At 44.1% G+C, this 20,532-nt stretch overlaps 1 protein-coding gene across 4 annotated transcripts in view; it reads right to left on the bottom strand.

Annotated features, from left to right (window-relative positions):
• Positions 1 to 20,532, bottom strand: part of LOC129181598 (pleckstrin homology domain-containing family A member 7-like) — a 126,698-nt gene that overhangs the window by 9,053 nt on the left and 97,113 nt on the right. For 2 of the 4 annotated variants that reach the window (XM_054776997.1, XM_054776999.1), the window contains exons 10-26: positions 17,542 to 17,723; positions 15,224 to 15,745; positions 14,598 to 15,150; positions 13,987 to 14,070; positions 12,737 to 12,949; positions 11,492 to 11,545; positions 11,194 to 11,277; positions 9,448 to 9,513; positions 5,692 to 5,772; positions 5,459 to 5,608; positions 5,141 to 5,242; positions 4,933 to 5,044; positions 3,969 to 4,099; positions 3,657 to 3,851; positions 3,464 to 3,542; positions 3,291 to 3,385; positions 570 to 812 (exon numbers count right to left, since the gene is read on the bottom strand). In XM_054776997.1, the coding sequence (XP_054632972.1) occupies positions 570 to 812; positions 3,291 to 3,385; positions 3,464 to 3,542; positions 3,657 to 3,851; positions 3,969 to 4,099; positions 4,933 to 5,044; positions 5,141 to 5,242; positions 5,459 to 5,608; positions 5,692 to 5,772; positions 9,448 to 9,513; positions 11,194 to 11,277; positions 11,492 to 11,545; positions 12,737 to 12,949; positions 13,987 to 14,070; positions 14,598 to 15,150; positions 15,224 to 15,745; positions 17,542 to 17,723 (2,946 nt within the window). Of the gene's footprint in view, positions 1 to 569; positions 816 to 3,290; positions 3,389 to 3,463; positions 3,543 to 3,656; positions 3,852 to 3,968; positions 4,100 to 4,932; positions 5,045 to 5,140; positions 5,243 to 5,458; positions 5,609 to 5,691; positions 5,773 to 9,447; positions 9,514 to 11,193; positions 11,278 to 11,491; positions 11,546 to 12,736; positions 12,950 to 13,986; positions 14,071 to 14,597; positions 15,151 to 15,223; positions 15,746 to 17,541; positions 17,724 to 20,532 lie in introns of all 4 variants that reach the window. The other 2 variants (XM_054776996.1, XM_054776998.1) reach the window with 2 other exon arrangements.

Here is a 20,532-nt window from a genome sequence, read left to right on the forward strand (position 1 = left end):
TCTGTCTTTAAAAGCCATGACAAAAACGTCAAATTAGTGAGGAAGGCAAGACGGGTGGAGTGTAACAAGGCACTTCGATTCCACGTGAAAAAAGAAAACAACGCCGAGGAGGGGGCGGGGGTTTGATTATGATTTGGACCGCCAGCATTTCCTGTCCTGGCCTACCTGAAAACATTCTGTCTCTAGATTATTTTTCTATACTTTATATAGCAAATCTCTACAAAATATATATACTGCTTTACTGAAAATATCCATCAGGAGATAAATAAAATGCGTTAGCGACCACTTTCTCGCCTTCTCTTGATTACATTCGGCGTTGTGTCAGTGAGGTCCCACCAGGAGGCAGCAGGACGCAACGAGACCCTTTCAAGTCCAAAATAAACTGTGCTCTTTTTCATCTTAAAGCGTTAACCAAGCTAGCTCGTAGCTCGTTAGTTTGTGCGTCCGTCGTGCTAGCGCGTTAGCATCCCTGCTAGGTTGCTATGCGGCTGCGTTCTGCAGGGCGGCACGGGAGTGAGGGAGGCGGAGCTTCCTGCCGCCGCCGCCGCCATGGGGTGTAGGTAACGTACGGAGGCGGGCGGGTCAGTGGTGCTGGAAGGCAGCCGGGGGGAGGAGGCGGCTCGCCGGGCGGGGACGCTGACGGAGGAGCGTTCACCCTGGCTGAGGTTCCTCTTGCGCTCGCGGACCAGCGCCCTCTGGTGGCGCTTCATGCGCTCCAGCTGCTCCTCGGCGCTCATTCGGCCACGAGGCTGGACACCCGAATACTGCAGGACCTCTGAGGACAGACACTCCAAGGCACTCCTAGGTCTCTCCTGCTGGGACACACATGATGATGGTGATGGTGATGATGATGATGATAAAAGGTGTTGGTGATGATGATGGAGGGAGCACCGATGAGTGAGAGTGCAGGGAGGTGACAGTAAAAGAGACACATACTGTAGCTCATGACGAGATGATGGGTGAGCAGGAGAAACAAAAACACCAAAGAAAAATATGAAATCAACCATTAAAAATAAATACAATCTAACACCCTTTATATACACACACCATAATATACTTAATGTGTCTAATGTGACAATAAAAGATGCTCACGTCTTCTTATAGTGTGTACTGCACCAGGCCAAAGCATCTGTCCATTGACAGACATCTTGATGTAGTACCTGGACTGACCTGTGAGAGGCAGCAATGTGCCACAGAGCTCCCACGCTGCTAGCTTATGTGCTAGATCAGTGGTTCTCAACTGGTTTTGCTGAGGGACACACCATCACCCCTCAATGATAAGCAGTGACCCAAACTGTGGTAGTTTTTCAACTAAAACTTCTTAAATGTCTTATATTTAAAGTCCCTGTTGGCAACAATGACGCGGCTGCTTTTCGAGGGAGTTTCTAACTTTCTAATGTGTTGAAAGCATTATATACCGCCCTCTTCCTGCTCAGGAACAATACAGTTTAATCCACACACAAATTCAAAAATTATTTGAACAACAGTTCTGCAAAAAGTGGGACCCACCAGTTGAGAATCACTGTGCTAGATAACTCTGCGGTCACCAACGCTCGTACTTGTTGTACGTGTAACCCGCCCTGTTTCGCACCGCCCGCACCGGGGCTCAAACACAGGACCTTCGCAATGGGAGGCGAGAGCGCTGACCACACGGCCAAAAGGCCGGACTGTCGACCGCGTGTTCAGCGCAGCTCTTAAGGCAGAGGGAGTGAGGTTTGCTAACGTACACTTGCACAGCCTCACAGGCTGGCATCCGTTACATACGCATATGTGATTCTACATACAGGCTCCAGCTCACCTGTGAATCTAATGAGGACAAGCGCTATCGAAAATGATTCCGCAACAACATTCCCATTGAAAATTAGTGGACAATTTTTACAAGTTCCACATTACTCACATTTTTCAACTGACTTAAATCAACCTGAAAATTTTCCGATCAGTCGGGCGGGGCTCACAATTTTTTACATCCCCCAATGTTTCTCAAGACAAATTCCCTTTGAACTTGAGAATTATTACTACTTTCACATTTCTAAACCGACAATCTAAATTTCAATCTAGTCCAACACCAAAATATTCCACATCCCAGAAAGCTTCCTTTGAGCTTGAGAATTCTTTCTTATTAGAACGTTTCTCAACCAATTCAAACATTAAAATGTCCTGCACATTTAAAACATTCAGACCATCTATTTTTAAGTTCCAAAAATTCCCACTTTTCCCATAATTCCACATTTTCAGGTTAGCTTAAGCTCTTCAGCATTCACACACAATGTCTACACAAATGACCTTCTCTGGTTACAACTGTGGCAAGTCTACTACAACACATTAAATAAACAACAAGAGTTGATGTCTGTCTTGCATTCCAGCTTTATGCTGTAGCCACTAGGTTCCCAAAGTGGGAACGCCAAATGTCAATGGGGGTATGTGAATAAAAGTGAAAAACAATTAGCGCCTAATCGTCACAATTACTCGCGCACCTGAACGCCTCATAGCACAGAGCACACCGTCATAGCAGAAAGAAGGAAGGAGGCGCGCTATGAAGTTCTTCATTGCTCTGTGTGAGATATGAATAAGTAAGTACGTTTGATGATTATGTTGTGTATTAAGAGTGTGTAATCTTGAAGGTTTAACTTATATCGGTGTTCCAGTCCCCGTGCTGTGAAAACATGTCAGTGTATGTCCGTGTCAGGATGAAAGAGTGGAGATTCCCCTGAAAATGAGGTTTTATCGCTGCTTGTACTTGTATGTATTTTTGTAATTTGGATACTGCTTTATCATGTTTGTTCAACTTTCCCTTGAAATATGGTATCAAATTAATATGCGGATTTAAATCATAGCGATTGCAAGGTGACAAAAGTGAAGCTCAAGTTCAACCCATTCAAAGGGAAGGATCCCAACGTCCGGCTGAAATAAAAAATATGTAGGACGAATACTTGGATACTTTATTCATCTCCAAGAGAAATTCACATCTTTTACTTTTACCATGTTTTTATCAGTACTCATGTAAAACTTTTATCAAAATTTGACCTTAATCATTTTTAGTATTTCAATTTAATGAAATATAAATATGGTTCATGTTTTTAAATTATGCAGCAGTAGGTGCTACATGGCTTCAAGTCACATGTCTGAAGGGGTACCCAACTGTAAAAAGTTTGGGAACCACTGCTGTAGACGATCACTTTTATTTCCCTTCCTGATTGGCTATTGTTGTAAACAATGATGAACATGTTCCTCATCTATCTAGATATCATAGCTCATATTAAGAAACAATGTAAAGTAAGGTGATGACTCACCCTGTCCACAGAGGGGGTCGGGCCTCTCCTCAAGGTGACAAAGGAAGAAACGGCGTCTGAATGGTTGAGTCGCCACGAAGTACCTAACAGACCCGCTGCTCCATCAGCAAATGAGTTGAAGATATAAAATCAGTCCAAATGATGCAGGAGGAAGTGTAGTTTTGATGAAATACCTTTGCTGTCTAAATGCTGGGAGTCCAGGTGACTAATGCCTGGCAGCTCTGGTTCACTCAGGAAAGAACGCAAATCAGCCTGGTAGCACACAAAGAGTCCATTAAGTGGACATTGTAAATAAAGTCGATTGATTTTGTCTGAAGGCAGTGAAAGTGTAAAATAAAATGATATCAAATATGAGTTGAGTTGTACCTTAAAGTCGCCATTGACCACATACTGGCCGCTCTCACGATCCCTCTTCCTCTCGTCAGACTGCCGCTTCAGGCCTCGCACCGACGTGTGGCGAATGGCCGACGCCTCTTTGGGGAGGGGCGGCACCGCAGGGGGCGTTTCCTCGTAGTCGTAGAGGCGAGGGAGCGGCGGCCGAGGCGGAGCGCTATCCTCTGCCTGCGTGTACGCACAGCCAATTTGAACAATAATAAATAATAATAATATGCGAGACCAGATGCTACTTTTTACCTTTGACCACTCAGACCTTTCCAGGCGGCGCTGGGTGTCACTTACCCACTTTGGCACAGAGTTGCGAGGCAGTGTTTGAGAGAAGACGCTGGGGATGGAGCTACGAAGAGGAGGATGGATGTCTGCGCTATAAGAAGGCACGCTGGGCTCCGACACTGAAGGCACTAACTTCCTCTCTGGTGTCAACACAGCAACACATAGACTTCAAGACACATTCAAGTTTCACTTTAAGCAAGTCAACACTTAACTAAATGACACACTTTAAAACACTTCATAAGGTCAATTTAAGCTAATTTCAGCTCCGTTACTGTTTTACAGCAAATATTCTAAGTATTAAATATTAAGTATCACTTTGTTTTAACACAACTGCTCATTTGTGTGCTCTTTCAGTGCAGGATGGCATCACTTTGAAAGCAAAAGTAAACTGGCAATGAACATCACCTTCCTACTGTTGGGAAAAAAGTTTGTTATCACTCAATCAAAGCATTAGAGGCCGTTTGGTTGCAGAGGGTAAGCCAACACTGCCATCAAGCGGCCAACTGACGCTGACACGCACATCACGGCTTTGAAATTCCTACATGGGCTTTTTTTTGGAATGGGACACATATTTGTTGGGTACATTGTAACTTCCTGAGGCCTCACCTGGCTTTTTAAGGGAAATCTAATTATTTCATTGCATTTAACTTGAATCGGAACTGTTTAGAATGTAAGAATACATTTAACCTTGTTGTTTCATACTTTTGTACATGAGTTTTTGAATTATACATTTTATATTTGTGTCATTTTTATTTGCAAGTTATAGGAAGGGCTCATTACACACGTTGACTTTTTTCCCACAAAAAAATACACATATCATGAAAAAAAACTGTCCAGTCACACAAAAGCAAACCAAGCAAGGCAAGATGAAGAGTTTTTAAGGCAAAATAGAAAAGTATGTGAAACTGCTAAGTCCTACCCTGGACTCATAAGGGTTAATGACCATAAAGTGAATAAAATGTGTTATTCCAACCTGGGTTGTGCACAGAGTCAATGGTGACTTTGTAGTTGGCTTTGCTGGCGCTAAGTCCTGCCATCACATCCTCGATCCTCCACAGCTCACGCTTCATCTCAGTTTTGTCTTGCTGCATCACAAAACACACACACACACACATATATATCATTTGTAGAAATCAAGTCATGTTTGGAGTGATGCTTTGAGCTGCAATACCAGCCCTCACCTGTGAGGTGGCACTGAGCTTCATGTGTGCCTGCAGTGCTGCCCTCAGCTCCTCCACTGAACTCTCCAGCCAGCCGTAGTCCTCCCAGGCATGCGTCATTTCCTGAGTGACATCACAGCAACGTGCACCTTTTGGACACTTGTACTGTATGCTTCCAGAGATGTGGATGAACATCTCCACATTTCCTTCACTTTTCACATTCCGTTGGTGTCCCAATACTTTTGTCCATCAATTGTATGATGCACAATGATCTCAGAGAATGTCTTATATATGATTTGATGATAAATGAATAAGAACCACATTATTTCACATAGATACCGTGGAGAGTCGTGATATCTGCGCCCTGATGGAGACCAGGTCTTCTTGCAATAGTCTCTGCTGGTAGGCGATCTTGTGAAAATGTGCAGGCTGCTCCTGGTACAGCTCCATCTGCTGGTGGGACACGTCCAGCACGCTCTCCAACTTGTCCTGAGGGGATGTGTGGAGGACATTAAGCATGTCAAATCAACGGCGTGTGACTTGGCGTGTGAGGCTGCTTAATGAGCGTTCACCTTGTCCTGCTTCAGCGAGCTGATCCGCATTTCCAGGTCCTTCAGGATCTTGTCTTGCTCACACAATCGACTCAGCTTCACCTGAAGACACATTGACCTGAGCGTGCAGCAATGAAATTGTCCCAACTCCCCGTTGGGGTAAAATACCGCTAAAGCCACAGTCGTCCCTTGTTCATAGCGGTTAATTGTTTCCAGAACCGGCCTCGATAAATGAATTTCCGTGATATAGGATTCAATGTTAAAGGTCAAATGCTAGAGCATAGAAAACATGTTCATGAGTTTCTAAATACGTTTTTAAACATTATTAGAGCCCTGTAGACATAAAATAACACGCCTATAGTAACCTTTACACTCCTATTATTCATCATTCATCAACTCTTATGCTGCAGAGACGGCTGCTAGCTAGCAACCAGTAAGCCTCAAATGTCCATCCATCCATCCATTTTCTATACCGCTTCTTCCTCATTAGGGTCGCGGGGGCATGCTGGAGCCTATAGCCTCAAATGTATTTCTTCTAAACTTAAGAAGCCATAAACTTAGCACTTCCACACGGAATGGGGGGAAAACTTTTTTCAGTCTATCACGTCGAACATGCAATGGCTGACTTCATGCAGTGTTAAGGTAACGTAATGAAAGGTAATGTCTCATCAGTGTGTTGCGTCATTACTGACGCCTAGTGACCAGAATACTACATACGTCCATCCATTTTCTATGCCGCTAATCCGCACTAGGGCGCAGGTATGCTGGAGCCTATCCCAGCTGACTTCAGGTGGCAGGCGGGGTATACCCAGGACTGCTCGCAGAATACTACATATCACTTGCATTTCAATATGTTTAGACTAATAATAGACCATAGTCTACCACGAAACAGAAATCACTTATTAATTAATTTCTCAAAAAAGAGCAATAATCAAATCGCAATTTTGAACTGTACACTTCTTCCAGAAGAAGGATGAGCGTCAACAAGCGGTGTTAAGAAGATTACAGACAGAAAGTCACATCATGTTAAAAGCAATAAGACTCCAGTGTCATCTAGGGCTGGCCGATGCATCGATATTTTTAAACACTGCTCAAAAAAATTAGAGGAACACTTCGAAAACACATCAGATCTAAACTGGGGGAAAAATGATCTTGAATATCTTTCCTGATAATAAGTGGGTGATGTATTAGTAACAAAATGATGCCACATCATTTGATAGAAATGAAAATGATCACCCTATAGAGGGGGGAAATCAAAGACACCCCAAAAATGAAAGTGAAAAAATGATGCAGCACACTGGTCCATTTTGCCAAAATGTCATTGTAGCAACTCAAAATGATTCTCAGTAGTTTGTGTGGCCCCCACGTGCTTGTACGCATGCCTGACAACGTCGGGGCATGCTCCTAATGAGACTATGGATGGTGTCCTGGGGGATCTCCTCCCAGATCTGGACCAGGGAATCACTGCGGTACCTAGAGGCATGGATGAGATTCCAGGAGACAGGTAGTTACTCCAGGAGAGCTGGACAGGGCTGTAGAAGGTCCTTCAACCCTCAGCAGGATCGGTATCTGCTCCTTTGTGCAAGGAGGAACAGGATGAGCACTGCCAGAGCCCTACAAAATGACCTCCAGCAGGCCACTGGTGTGAATGTTTCTGACCAAACAATCAGAAACAGGCTCCATGAGGGTGGCCTGAGGGCCCGACGTCCTGTGGTGGGCCCTGTGCTCACTGCCCAGCACCGTAGAGCTCGACTGGCATTTGCCATAGACCACCAGAATTGGCAACAACACCTCTGGTGCCCTGTGCTCTCACTGATGAGAGCAAGTTCAACCTGAGCACATGCGACAGACGTGAAAGGGTCTGGAGATGCCGTGGAGAACGTTATGCTGCCTGCAACATCATTCAGCATGACCGGTTTGGTGGTGGGTCAGTGATGGTCTGGGGAGGCATATCCCTGGAAGGACGCACAGACCTCTACAGGTTAGATAATGGCACCCTGACTGCTATTAGGTATCTGGATGAAATCCTTGGACCCATTGTCAGAACCTACGCTGGTGCAGTGGGACCTGGGTTCCTCCTGGTCCACGACAATGCCCGACCTCATGTGGATAGTGTATGCAGGTAGTTCCTGGAGGATGAAGGAATTGATACCATTGACTGGCCCCCATGTTCACCTGACCTAAACCCAATAGAACACCTCTGGGACATTATGTTTAGGTCCATCCGGCGCCTCCAGGTGGCTCCTCAGACTGTCCAGGAGCTCATTGATGCCCTGGTCCAGATCTGGGAGGAGATCCCCCAGGACACCATCCGTAGTCTCATTAGGAGCATGCCCCGACGTTGTCAGGCATGTGTACAAGCACGTGGGGGCCACACAAACTACTGAGAATCATTTTGAGTTGATACAATGACATTTTAGCTAAATGGACCAGTGTGCTGCATCATTTTTTCACTTTCATTTTTGGGGTGTCTTTGATTTCCCCCCTCTATAGGGTGATCATTTTCATTTTTATCAAATGATATGGCATCATTTTGTTACTAATACATCACCCACTTATTATCAGGAAAGATATTCAAGATCATTTTTCCCCAGTTTAGATATGATGTGTTTTCGAAGTGTTCTTTTAATTTTTTTGAGCAGTATATATATATATTTACTTTAAGCACGATATCAAAACCAACCACATTGTTGATATCAATATAGACTGGATTTGCGCTGTATCTCCCTCATCCCTGCATGCAGGAGGAGGGAAGAGGGGCGGAGCAGAAGCACAGTTGAAGCGACAGCGTCTGCGGTGGAAGAATTAGTCCAGAAATAAGAAATAAGCGGTAGCTCAGTAATATGGAGGTACTTCAAATTCAGAACATAAAAAACCTTTTTCACCACAGCTGAGGATTGGAGCTAAAGGTTTGTTATAAAAAAGATTATATTTGACTTTTTCTATATTTCAAAAAGAGAATCGCTTACTTTTTTAGCGACTGTTTTTAGATAAGATTTTTTTTATGTGCATCTTGCATGAAGCTTTAAAATTTCAAAAAACAATAAATAAGAGGTAAACTTCTTTTTACACTTTTATGACAGACAAGAATGTTAAAAGGTGACTTAAAACAGTACCAGTGCATTTAATAAAGCTTTTAGGATGGCCACAGTTTGACACTGGAGCAGATTATTGACATTATTTCCCACAGGAAAAATGTTTTTCCCAAGTACAAACAAATCAGAGGTTAACAGTGTAGAAAAGCAAACAAATGAGAGTTGGACCAGCCTCCCTGTAAGGATTGTGTTGTTCCTGTGTATTGAGTCACACTGCAGGTAGAGCGGGAGAATACAGAGAGTGGACGCAGCCTGGCTGACATGTTGAATTACAGCCAGGGAGGCAGGGAGTGTCATTAATAAAAGTGTGATTAAGCAGGAGCAAAGGTTGCATCACTTTATCAGCCTGAACGTGCTTGTAGCAATGCTGTAACACAGTGTTCGTCTGTGCAAGAGCCTGCACTAGACACCATATGAATAATTGATCCAGCCTTTAAACACAGTGCTCCTGTTGAATCTAACCCAACTCATAAATATGTACCAACTATTTGTCTATGCCAGACAGCGAGACATTTAACTAAATATTTATTCTTTCGGATGTAGTTTGTAGTGAGAGCTGTTTCTTACGTTTTCACTCTCACATTTAAAGCTGAAAAGGGCAAATAAACTATTAGCTGTACCTAATGTCGTGGCTGGGGAGGATTTTGGATACTTTTCCTTCTGAGATTAAAGTCATACTCACGTCTACGTCGCTCTCTGCGACCTTGACAGGCTTCCCAGATTCTGTCAGCGTTTGACTTCCTGCCACCTGCAAAGCGCAACTGACATTTCATATCTCCCACAGAGAAAACCAAGACGGCGCTGAAGCGTCGCACAACCACGATGCTGACCCAACCTCGCGTGCATGACAAAAAAAAAAAAAAAAAAATCTGTGAGGAACACAACATCAGCTGTTGCCATGGAGACCACGATGGCTATGGACACTTTGAAGCCCTGCACAACTGGACGTACCGAAGCTCACATCAACGCACGTTTGAATAAACTGACATTGTTTTGCAACATTAAGAGAAGTGACCAATCAGGGATGGGCAATTGATATACAGTATTAGGGATGTGAACAATAAACCAATGCACGATGCGAACAGATATTCAGCTCGAGGAGCGAACGATTCCGATTTGCCGGTAAAAGACTTCTGCATCGATAATAATCAGCCATAAATCTTTAGATGAATCGATTGTGGAGACATGCACCGTGTATCACGAGAGAAGCAATCAGTCGACAGCGTCTTATGAACAACGCGACAGCCTGGTCTGTCCGCGAAATGTGCTGGCACTAGCTAGCTAGCTGGTCCTAGCTAGCCGGCTAGTTAGCTAGGGCCAGCAACCAGTGCGCTGGCCCTAGCTAACTAGCCGGCATTTAAATGGCAAAGTTTGGAACACCTTTGGATTAATTTCAAGGCGGATGCACAACTTGACAACTTGACCAGCCAGACCAACAAAGGCGAGAATGCTAGCTAGCTAGCAGCTAGTATCTGCTCTTTTGGACACTCTTAGATTTATTTATCATTACAAGTTTCCAGATTAGTTTACTTCCTGTTTTCTGCATTTTTTTCTTATATCACCAAAGTAGTTTTGTGTGTCTTTCAAAGTGTATTGCACAGCATTAACGACTCTCGTATCTGCTTTGGGGTCCAAAACCTAACCAGGGCATCACAATTTTGTTTACTTGCTCAGCTGCATGTATGTTTTTCTTTAGAACAAAATGAGTTTGTGGTCCCCCTGTTAATTGTCAATGTCGATATCCTCATCAACCCCTTTAGGCAGGAACTAAACAATGCTCTTGCGGTGTAGTGATTCAGCCTGCCAGCCTCAAAGGGTATCATAAAAACGTAGGCAAACATATTATGCGCCTTACTCGTTGTGGCGATCCCTGATTTGAGAAGATGAAAGATAACCACAGGATGACACGCTGTTGCTCAAGGACACATACATTTATATCTCTGCAGCCCGTTTAGGTGTAAAACTAATTAAACTCAAATTAGCTGCGGCAAGTGGAGAAAAGTGCTTATGCCCATCCCTGGGAGCAACGTGATTCTCAAAGACACAGCCAAGCCCTGCGTCACGACCAAAGAGGGTGCAGCGTTTCAGAGATGATGGTAGAAGCAGCTGGCTTTTCCACCACCGAGCCACAGCCACAACACATGCACTGCCGAGCCATCCCATGCCCACTTTACACAACAACACCAGCGCCTTCTACATCGCTGCATGGGACGAGTGTGTGTGTGTGTGTGTGTGTGTGTGTGTGTGTGTGTGTGTGTGTGTGTGTGTGTGTGTGTGATGATGGGTGGTAGAGGACAACACATGGAGGTAAGACACATGATGCTGTTCAAGCATTGAATGCATGTTGAACAGCAGCCTTTGCATGCACAAGCACGCTGTAAGAACACACACGCACGCGCACGCACACGCACACGCACACATAGCTTACGGTCGTTAGAGGCCTGAGAGGCCCAGCAGTGCAGTGCAGTAGCAAACTGTGAACTGCGAGGATCAGGGGCTCTAAAGCTCTGATCTGTGAGTCAAAGATCACAAAAAGACAAGAGCCGCAGTCACACGATGGCGGCCGCCTCTCGTTAAAGAGTCTAGTTGTTATTTGTGCCTTGCGTGATTGTTTGAAAGTGTGACGGGGTAAAGACGCGCTCGTCCTGGCGGACCGGTGTAGCTAACAAGCATCAGGGTGTTAAAAGTCTCATACAAGAGGAAGAAAAAGCATCATCAGAGCTGACCTTCAGGTCCAGATACTCCAGGTCCTTCTTAAGCTGCACATACGTGTCATCAGCCTGCAACGTCAAACCACACAACAACAAGTTGGGTTAGTTTAATCATATATTTTAAACATTGTTTTCAGAGATGAACATGAGTAAAAACGTAAAGTGAGAACTGCAAGACTCATGGAACGTACTTCTACACCTGCGCTAACATGCATCATAGCTAGGGGTGTAACGGTACATGCATTCCTATCTTTTTCGATTCGGTACAAATTCGTACCGACTTCCCACACAGTACACTGTAAAGTGCGGGACAGGAAGTGTTTATTGCATCATGCGTCTACTTGGTAAACAAATACAGTGTAGTCCAGCCTTTGGCTAGGAGGATGCGTGCATGCTAGTGAGAGTACCAAGGAGAAGCCAGAGCTTGAAACCCCTCTTCTGTCATTTGGGAACACTTGGCCTTCCGGGTGAAATAAAACGTCAGGCGTGTGCTGCCATTGTTCAGCTGAGATGGGGAAGGGGCTACAAGCTGGAACTTGAAACTTTCATTTCCTAAAAATAAAATATTCACTCACACTCTTCAAACTCTTACTGATGCACTTGTCTGCATTGTTGCACCTTACTAAAAAGAACACCCTAAACCAGGGGTGTCCAAAAGGCGGCCCGAGGGCCATTGACAGCTTGCAACTTATTTTTTCTTGACCCTCGACATTTAGCTATTGTACTAAATTCCTTTTTCACCTATCAAACAAAAGCTTATATAGCTTATTATGCAGTATATTGACCTTTGGTTTTAGCATTTTTAAATGTACAGTGTAAGTGGCCCCCCGCATCCTTTCTGTATACTTAATCTATATTTTTATTTTTAAAGTACCTGCCAGCAGTTTGCAGTTTTTACAACAGCAACACAGTTTTATATTGTTTTTCCCTTACTATACCCAAAATAAACCCAACAGTCACGTCAAAACAGAGGTACATACGGAACCGTGATGATGGCGTACCGTTACACCCCAAAGGTGCCATCACTCTTAGAACCACAACTTGGTAATGTCTACAGTGTCATCAGTCCAGTGGCAACACCAACCAGCCAAAGCACTAACAGCAGCCAGGAAGCCACAGCACATGCTACATGACGAGAAGCAAGAACACAACACGCCTCATCCTTCTACACATGAGCCCCGCCAGCGCTCAGATGGACCATGCTTGATGATGATGGCGCCCGGAGGTAGAGGCGGTGCGGGCAGGCCGCGGGGAGCCCACCTGGCTGTCGCAGGGGCACTGAGGAGCAGGGGGGCCCAACAGACCGAGGTGCGTTAGCGGAGGGGGGCCGGCAGCGAGCAGGGTGCTGGCTGTGGGAACGTTGTTAGTCGCGGGCTGGTGCCGCTGCAGCTGTGCTAACGTGTGCTGGCGAGCGGCCGCCATCTTGGCCTGGTGGCGCCGCAGCTGAATGAGGAGCAGGGTGAGCTCGCCGGGCTGTCAGGCATTATTGATCGCGTTATTGACCACGTTACACCTGTTACATGTTTGTTTCAATGGACCAGGCAGCCTCATCTTGAGTCCAAAGGAGCTCCTCGTACACCAAATAGTACACTTCGGTAATCCTGTCTTAAATCTCGATTGTGCAGGTGTACCTAATGCTATGCAGTGATTCCCCTACATTTACAAATACTCCAAATCAATCCACAAAGCCAAAAATAAAGATGTGCCATTTAATTAATGCGATTGCTCCTCCACACGCGCATAGCATAACCAACTGTAATGTAATTGCTCCTCTACAGTGATATTTGGGCTGCACACATGTACGTGCACCCTGTGTGTGTGTGTGTTTGTGTGCGTGTGCAGATGGCACGGGGGTGCTAATCGATACACCGATACAAACAGGTGCCGGATAGCCGACAGCATTCCAATCGCTCCTCCACAGTTACATTTAACAAACTTTCATACTAGAAAGCAATAGAAAGACTCCAAGTTAGTCCACATTAAAATAACAGCATGTTATTTAAGTCATGCGATTGCTCCTCCACACGTGCTTAGCTTAGCTTAGCTGACTGTAATGTGATCGCTCGTCTACAGGTACATTTGGGGTGTGTGCGTGTGTGCGCGCACACCGGTGAGATTGGCGTGATAATCGATGTGATCACTCCTCCACTCCAGAGAGCAGATGAGGAATTGAACGTGTGTCACCATGTAGACAAAAAAATGACAGTCGTGTAAAGTTTGTAGCTCGTTAAATATCACCCCCTAATATAACGGTAGGGAAAACACTGCACTACCGAAATAGCTAAATAACTACAGGAATGAATAATAACAATTGAATAGACATTACCTCCTTGCAAAAGGTTAGTTCGCAAGTTCAACTAGAAAATGCATTCATTGTCATGTTGGTGCACTGAAGCTATCACATTGTGTTGTATACTGTGTTATACCCAAAAGTGGAATCAGAGTATAAGCATCAAATGAATGACAGTGAGTAACACTTGCGGATGTTCTTTTAGTTTAGTGAAACGTACCGTTTTGCCGTGCAGGCTGGGCGCACTGACTGTGTGTGTGATGTAGTTGGATGGAGGCATGGAGCGCCTCTCAATGGTGGATGCCTGCCAATGTACACACAGCACTTAATTCACACTGATTACTACTGATAGACAGTTGAGTAAAAAAAAATCACCTTTCTAACATTTAAAAAAAATGTGTTGGAAAAGACTTGAAACCATACATTTTCTGTATTTATATCACTCTATCAAAGACTAAACACTATGTTGACAGTTGTGGTCATTTAACAGACTGTCTGCCTTCACATTTTGTAGCCGAGGTGCTACAATTATTACTCATTCTACTCAGTAGAGCAGACCGACTGACACTTTTTTTAATAGTCTGGAAGGACAAACAACAAATTAACAACTAGTGACTCTACTCCCATTCATGTTGACATATACTTTTTATATCTCATCTAGTATACATAATATTGTGCTTTGATGTACTTGATGTGCTTTAGTTTAAGTCTAATTGAAATAAAAAGCAGAGATTCTACAAAATGTCCTCAGACAATGAGTGGATTGATCAGTAATGGAGAATAAATAATTACTTGACAGAAAGTCAACTTGTAGACATGTTCTTATTTTACCTTGAAGACCTGAGATTTGGTCCTGCGAGGAGAAACAGTGAAGGGGGTGTCCAACACTGAGGCATCCCCCAAAGGTCTAACTGTCACCCGGTCAGCCGGGGTGTGCGGGCGCCGAGCAGGCGACAAGGTCCTGCTGGTACCTGGCGGAGGCCCCGGCGGCGGGATGTCGGCAGGTGAAGGTGGTACGGACACACACCGGGGCGGCCCATTGTGCTTGGCAGACGAGGAGGGAGGAACAGTGGAGGGGGGTCGGGCGCCATAAGGGTAGTCCGGGGCAGGCGTGTAAAGCGGCGCAGTGGGGCTGCCGTGACGGTACTGTTGACGCTGCTGCCACTCGTACAGCTGCAGGACGGTGTTTGATCCCGGGCCGCTCAGCTCTGGCGTGAGACGAAAGTGGCTCAAGCGGTCCTGGGCATACTTGTATTCGCCTATTCGCGCCAGCGGTGGACTGGGCCGAGGGGTCTTTGGCAAGGTCTGGTATGCGTCCAGAGTGGTGAACTTGGGCTGGGAGGGTGGCGTGCGGCGTGGGAGCGTGTTGTCTCTGGATGGAGGACTATCACAACACAAGAACACACAAACAAGTGTCAGAGTATTATATGAGCATACACATCCTTTGTGCCACCTACCCTTTGAGTTCAGCTTTCTGCACTTTGACCCATTGCTCCACCTGCTCCAGAGTACTTCTCCTCCGCACCTCTTTGTGCACGTTGTCCTCAGGTTTGGCTGGAGCCCTCTGGTATGTCCCTGCAGCGATCCCGTTAGGCTCCAAGATGGGGCTGGGCGTCTCCACAAGGCCATTCCTGGTACAAAGGCCGGGGGGCAGTGTGGAGGAGGCCCGCGACGGTGTTCGCGAGGGCACCCTGGACACAGGTGCCGAAGAAGACGCTTGGTCGGGCAGCGGGAGGGCGGAAGCTGTGGGGTTGGAGGGGAGGGAAGCCTGGGTGTCCATCTCTACAGTGGTGGTGCCAGGAGAGTCTCTGTGGAAGCTGCAGTGTTCTTCTGCGTCGTGGTGTATGGGCTCTAGGAGAACCTCGTGGACCACAGGTCTCTGACACTCTGGAGCTTTATGATGGTTGATGTTATGATGGTTATTCTGTGGGACGCTCTGCAGTTGCGTCACGCTGACATTCTCCAGCTTGTCAGACGGTCTGCACAGAACACATTCATGAGTGTGATTAATGTTTTAAAGCTTGTTTTCTCTTTACAAATGTGGGTGTTGCCCCCCCAGTTGTTTACAGTAGGGGTGTCCAAACGTTTTCCAGCAAAGGCCGCATACAGAAAAATTGAAGGCTGGGAGTGGGGCATTTGATGCATTTTGTATACAGTATTAAAAGATGTGTAAAGCAATCCAATGACTTGATCGCCAAAATAACAAGCTTTTATTGCATGTTTCAATGATCTCACAACAGGCACAATAATCCCTAACATGAGCTACTGTTGCCATAACCCACCCAAGTTAAAAGTCAACTCTGAAACCCCGATGTCATTTCCTGTCTGCTTCCCACTCAGCACCGGAACACATTTAAAGTTTTATTAATGTCCTAAATGTCTTATTTTCTCTTATTATGCCTACTACATTGGGTAATACGCGTAAAGGTGCCTATAAGGTTGTTATTCCATGTCTAGAGGGCTCTAACATTGTTAAAACCCGTATTTAGAAGGTCCTAAACAGGTTTTCCATGCTGTAGCTACTACTACTCTAACTACAAAAAAAATTCCAGTTATAAATAAGGAATCCTACATGGTGGAAATTCACTTATCAAGGTAGAGTCTGGAACCAATTAACGGCAATAAACGAGGGATTACTGTATATGTGTAACAAATGCCAGCCAGCACCGCTGTGCAAGTGTACGTTGTTAAACTTCACTCCCTCAGCCTTAAGAGCTGCGCTGAACAATGTGAAGCAGGCGGGTTACATATGCTACTGTAAGCTATCTGAACATACCAGCTTAGCTTTCGGTTAAAGGTGACAAAGCTAATTAGTGTAATATCTAATAATACATCTCATTAAGAATGAATTCATTTTATTTAAAAAATATGCGGAGGGCCAATACAAAACAAGAACCACCTGAAAATAGGCCACGGGCCACACTTTGTATGTTTTTAAATCCTAAACAAGGTAAAGCCTTTGTTTAATTTCCAAAAACCAAAAATTAATCAAAAGTCATTCAAAAATCATTTCAAGGTCAAAATGCAGCAGGTCCCACCTTGACCCCCTTCCTCTATAGTTGGGATTTTGAGCTGCCTGCTTTGAGGCAATGATGTGTGTGTGTGTGTGTGTGTGTGTGTGTGTGTGTGTGTGTGTGTTGTACTGCTGTTCTGTGCCAAGAACATTTTGAATTTAATCCACTCTTGTGTGTCCTGACTTCTTGGGACTCACTTAGATGTCAATTTAAAGCTCCAGTGGTTTGACTTTGGACTTTTACAAATGATGTCACAATCGCCGTCCCAACCCTAGTCCTGGTCCTAACCCACTAGCTACCAGAACACGTACTTCCTCTTTAGACCACATATCTCCGAGCCACTGTGTCTCAGGAACAAGAACAAGAAGAGGGTGAAGAATAATGAAAAAACGGAGAAGAACAAGGAGGAGGAGGAGGAGGAGGAGGAGCAGGAGAAGAATAAGAGGGTAAATATTGCAATTGTAATTTACGGTAAGTGTGTAATGAATTTTGTGCGGCACTCCACTGTCAAAATGTGCACCCTCAGGAACTAAGTACAGTGTACACAGTATACTGTACTTATTCAAGTGTACTCATGGAGTATTCCATTTGAGACAGCCTTTGTTTTAACACATCTCGTGACTTGGATATTGACTGTAGTGCAGAGACCATTTAAAACTCTGCTCCAATCCAGGATCAAATTTGTCGTTTGCGTTTCATCAAATATTTTGGTGTCAAATACAATTTTTACTTGTGAAAATAAGTGATTGCGTGGTCCCGACCTGATGACCGTGTCGACGGGGTTCTGCATGCGCGCCGCCTGGTTCATGGCCCTCAGCCAGGTGGTCATGTCCTCCTGGGTGTCAGCGCTGAAGTAGTAGGTCCTCATCCCAGTGTGCTCTGCCTGAGATCCAATCACAGAGCTCTGTTTGTAAATGTACGAGCGCATGCCGGTGTGGCTGGCCTGGCAAGGGACGACAGCAGAGCATAGGTCAGCATCACGGTCAAAGAGGTGGGAAGACGTCAGGCCGTCCAACCAGGGGAGTCAACGAGGACCACAGAGGCGGCGTCAAACACTTGGACAGAAAGAGCCAGTCAAGTACACCAAGAGACGAGAAAGAGACATAAATGGGCAGCCAGTTACGACCAACAAAGCCACAACTTTGGACCAATGAGAGTGAGGAACAGGAGCATGGTGGGTAATAAAGTCAGATGGAAGAAAACCAAATTGTTTGAATATCTCCTCGTACGGCCATATTTTTGATGGTACAGTTTAGAGATGCACTAAACACACCAAGTTTGAAAGGAATTCCTCTCGGAATAAAGTAATAAAACAAGACTCGATGCCTTATTACATACAAAATTCATGTATCAAAGATTGTTAGCGATATAAAGGAAGACAATGCTCATGTACTTTTATCATCTTTCACCACAACATGCTTGGAAGTATATGCACTGGTAATAAATACTTATCCTTAAGGTAACATAAAGGAAAAACATTCATTGTTTTTCCACTTAAACTACTACAGTACAGTACCATGTGGCCAATGTTATTACTTGGCTGGACTTGGACTTGGACTTGGCAGGAAGTATAATGGACTAATACCAGTTTCATACAAATATCAGGGGTGTAACGGCATAATAACTGTTCGGTATGTACCTCGGTTTTAAGGTGACAGTTCTGTTCGTTTTGGGTACAAAAAGGAAAAAAACAGTGCAAACTGCTAGAGGGTAATCCAAAAAAGGTATTCAATAAATGCAATCTTGTAAAATTACAGCTTCTCATATTATTAGGATTTTCATCTTTTACAATAAAAAAAATTCTTAATAAAATTGGGCCTTTTTTTTTTTAGTATATTCCAACTTTATTTATGAAAATTCATGCTTGTAAAATGTAGACTTTTTTTTCTCATGAAAATGTACAACCTATTCTCATAATATGTAGACTCTTGTAAACTTCAAATAATGGCACCATTTTTCTCTCACAAAATTGTGTCTTTTTCCCGTACAAATGATTACCTTTTCTCATAGCAGTAAAACTTTTTCTCATAAAATTACGACTTTTTCCTATTTTTTAAATTGTTTTTGTTTTGTTGTAAATGAGTAATATTTTATCTAAATTTCAGACTTAGTTCTTATAGCATTATAGTATATAACATTTTCAATATTAGCAATATTTTCTAGTAAAAGTTTTACTTTCCCATGTCAAATTTTTTCTGACTAATATTCAGACTTTACTTTAATTTTGCAAAATAATAAAATACTGTAGCTATTGAGAATGTTTGTTTTTAAGAAAGTGCAAGGAAGCAGACAAGTGCGACATTAAGAGTTTAAAGAGTGTGAATGATTCTTACTTTTAGTAAATGTAAGTTCCATATTGGCTGAAGTGCAGCATTAATACTTCCAGCTTGTAGCCCTGTTCCCAATCTCTTCTAAACAACTGCGGCACACTGCTTTCATCTTATCCACTTGTCTTTATTCGTTTCCATATTTTACCGTGAAATCCAAGTGTTCCCAAATAGGAGACTAAGGACAGAAGAGGGTTTTCCAGCTCTTGACTTCTCCTTGGCACTATCACTAGCCATTACTCCCGCTAGAACAAAGCCTGGGCTGCACTGTATTTGTTTTCAGAGTAGACGCTTGACGCAAAAAATACTTCCTGTCCCTCATTTTTCGTGTGTACCATGTGGGAAATCAGTACGCCTCTGTTTCGTACCAAAATGTTTCGTACCAAAAAATCTGTTTATGAATACATGTACCGCTAGACCCCGCCAACATATATTAAATAACCAGCCTTGACCACCATCTTTGTGTATTTTAGTAAAAAGAAAAATATTAAACTATAATGTTACTGTGAATAGCATTCAAATGAGCGCCCGTGTTCCTCCAGGCTGAGTGAAAGTGTAAATTTGCAACTCTACGCATACAAAATGTGGGGTTTTGTGGGCTAAAATCAATTAATGCAGCTTTAGCTCATTTTTCCAGTAGCTATTTTTGCAGTCAGTCGCTGGGGATCTGTCAACAGCACCCGAGGGACCGTGTGAGAGGCTTTTAGTGCTTGTGTAGGCGGCCATGAGCAATAGCAGAATAACTGCAGGAAAGGAGAGGTCGCTATTATTTTTCAGAGTAAAAATGATGTGGCAATTGTGGTCTGCAGAGAAGAACGGCTATGCGGAAGGTCTTTTATCTGCTTCCACTAAATACGGATCTTTTTGCCTGGAAGAGGTTCGCAAACGCTGAGGTTTGGTAGCTGAAAGTTTGGGCTCAGCTGGAAACATCTCATTAACCTGACGCTGATGGCACAACTCCCTTGGTACTCCTTACCAACTAACATCTGAAATATTGACTCACTCCCCATCTTCATATCCAGACTCAAAACTCATTTGTTTAAGACTGCATAGCCACTCTGACTTCTTCACTTGTTCATTCACAGCAGCTGGATTGGGAAGACGCATGAGACAATGGGCTCATTAAGATGTGCAATTAAACACTAAATCTTCCTTGCAATGAATAATGAATGTGTGGGAAGTTATGGCATTCTTCTCTGTGATCATTCTTAATCTTTTATCTGCATTTGGGGGATCATTTTGTTAGTTTGTGAGCCAGCAGCGGGCGAAGAAAACACAGGACAGGTTGTCATTTAAACACATTTTCCACAAATATACTGTGACCCAAAGATGAAACCATCAGATGGCCGATCCAGGAGTCCATTTCCTCTCTTTAGAGTACTAATACAAAATAAGCATTTGATGTAGGTTTCCCCCCTTACAAAG

This window comes from Dunckerocampus dactyliophorus, chromosome 5, assembly GCF_027744805.1.
Source record: "Dunckerocampus dactyliophorus isolate RoL2022-P2 chromosome 5, RoL_Ddac_1.1, whole genome shotgun sequence".
Lineage (NCBI taxonomy): Eukaryota > Metazoa > Chordata > Actinopteri > Syngnathiformes > Syngnathidae > Dunckerocampus > Dunckerocampus dactyliophorus.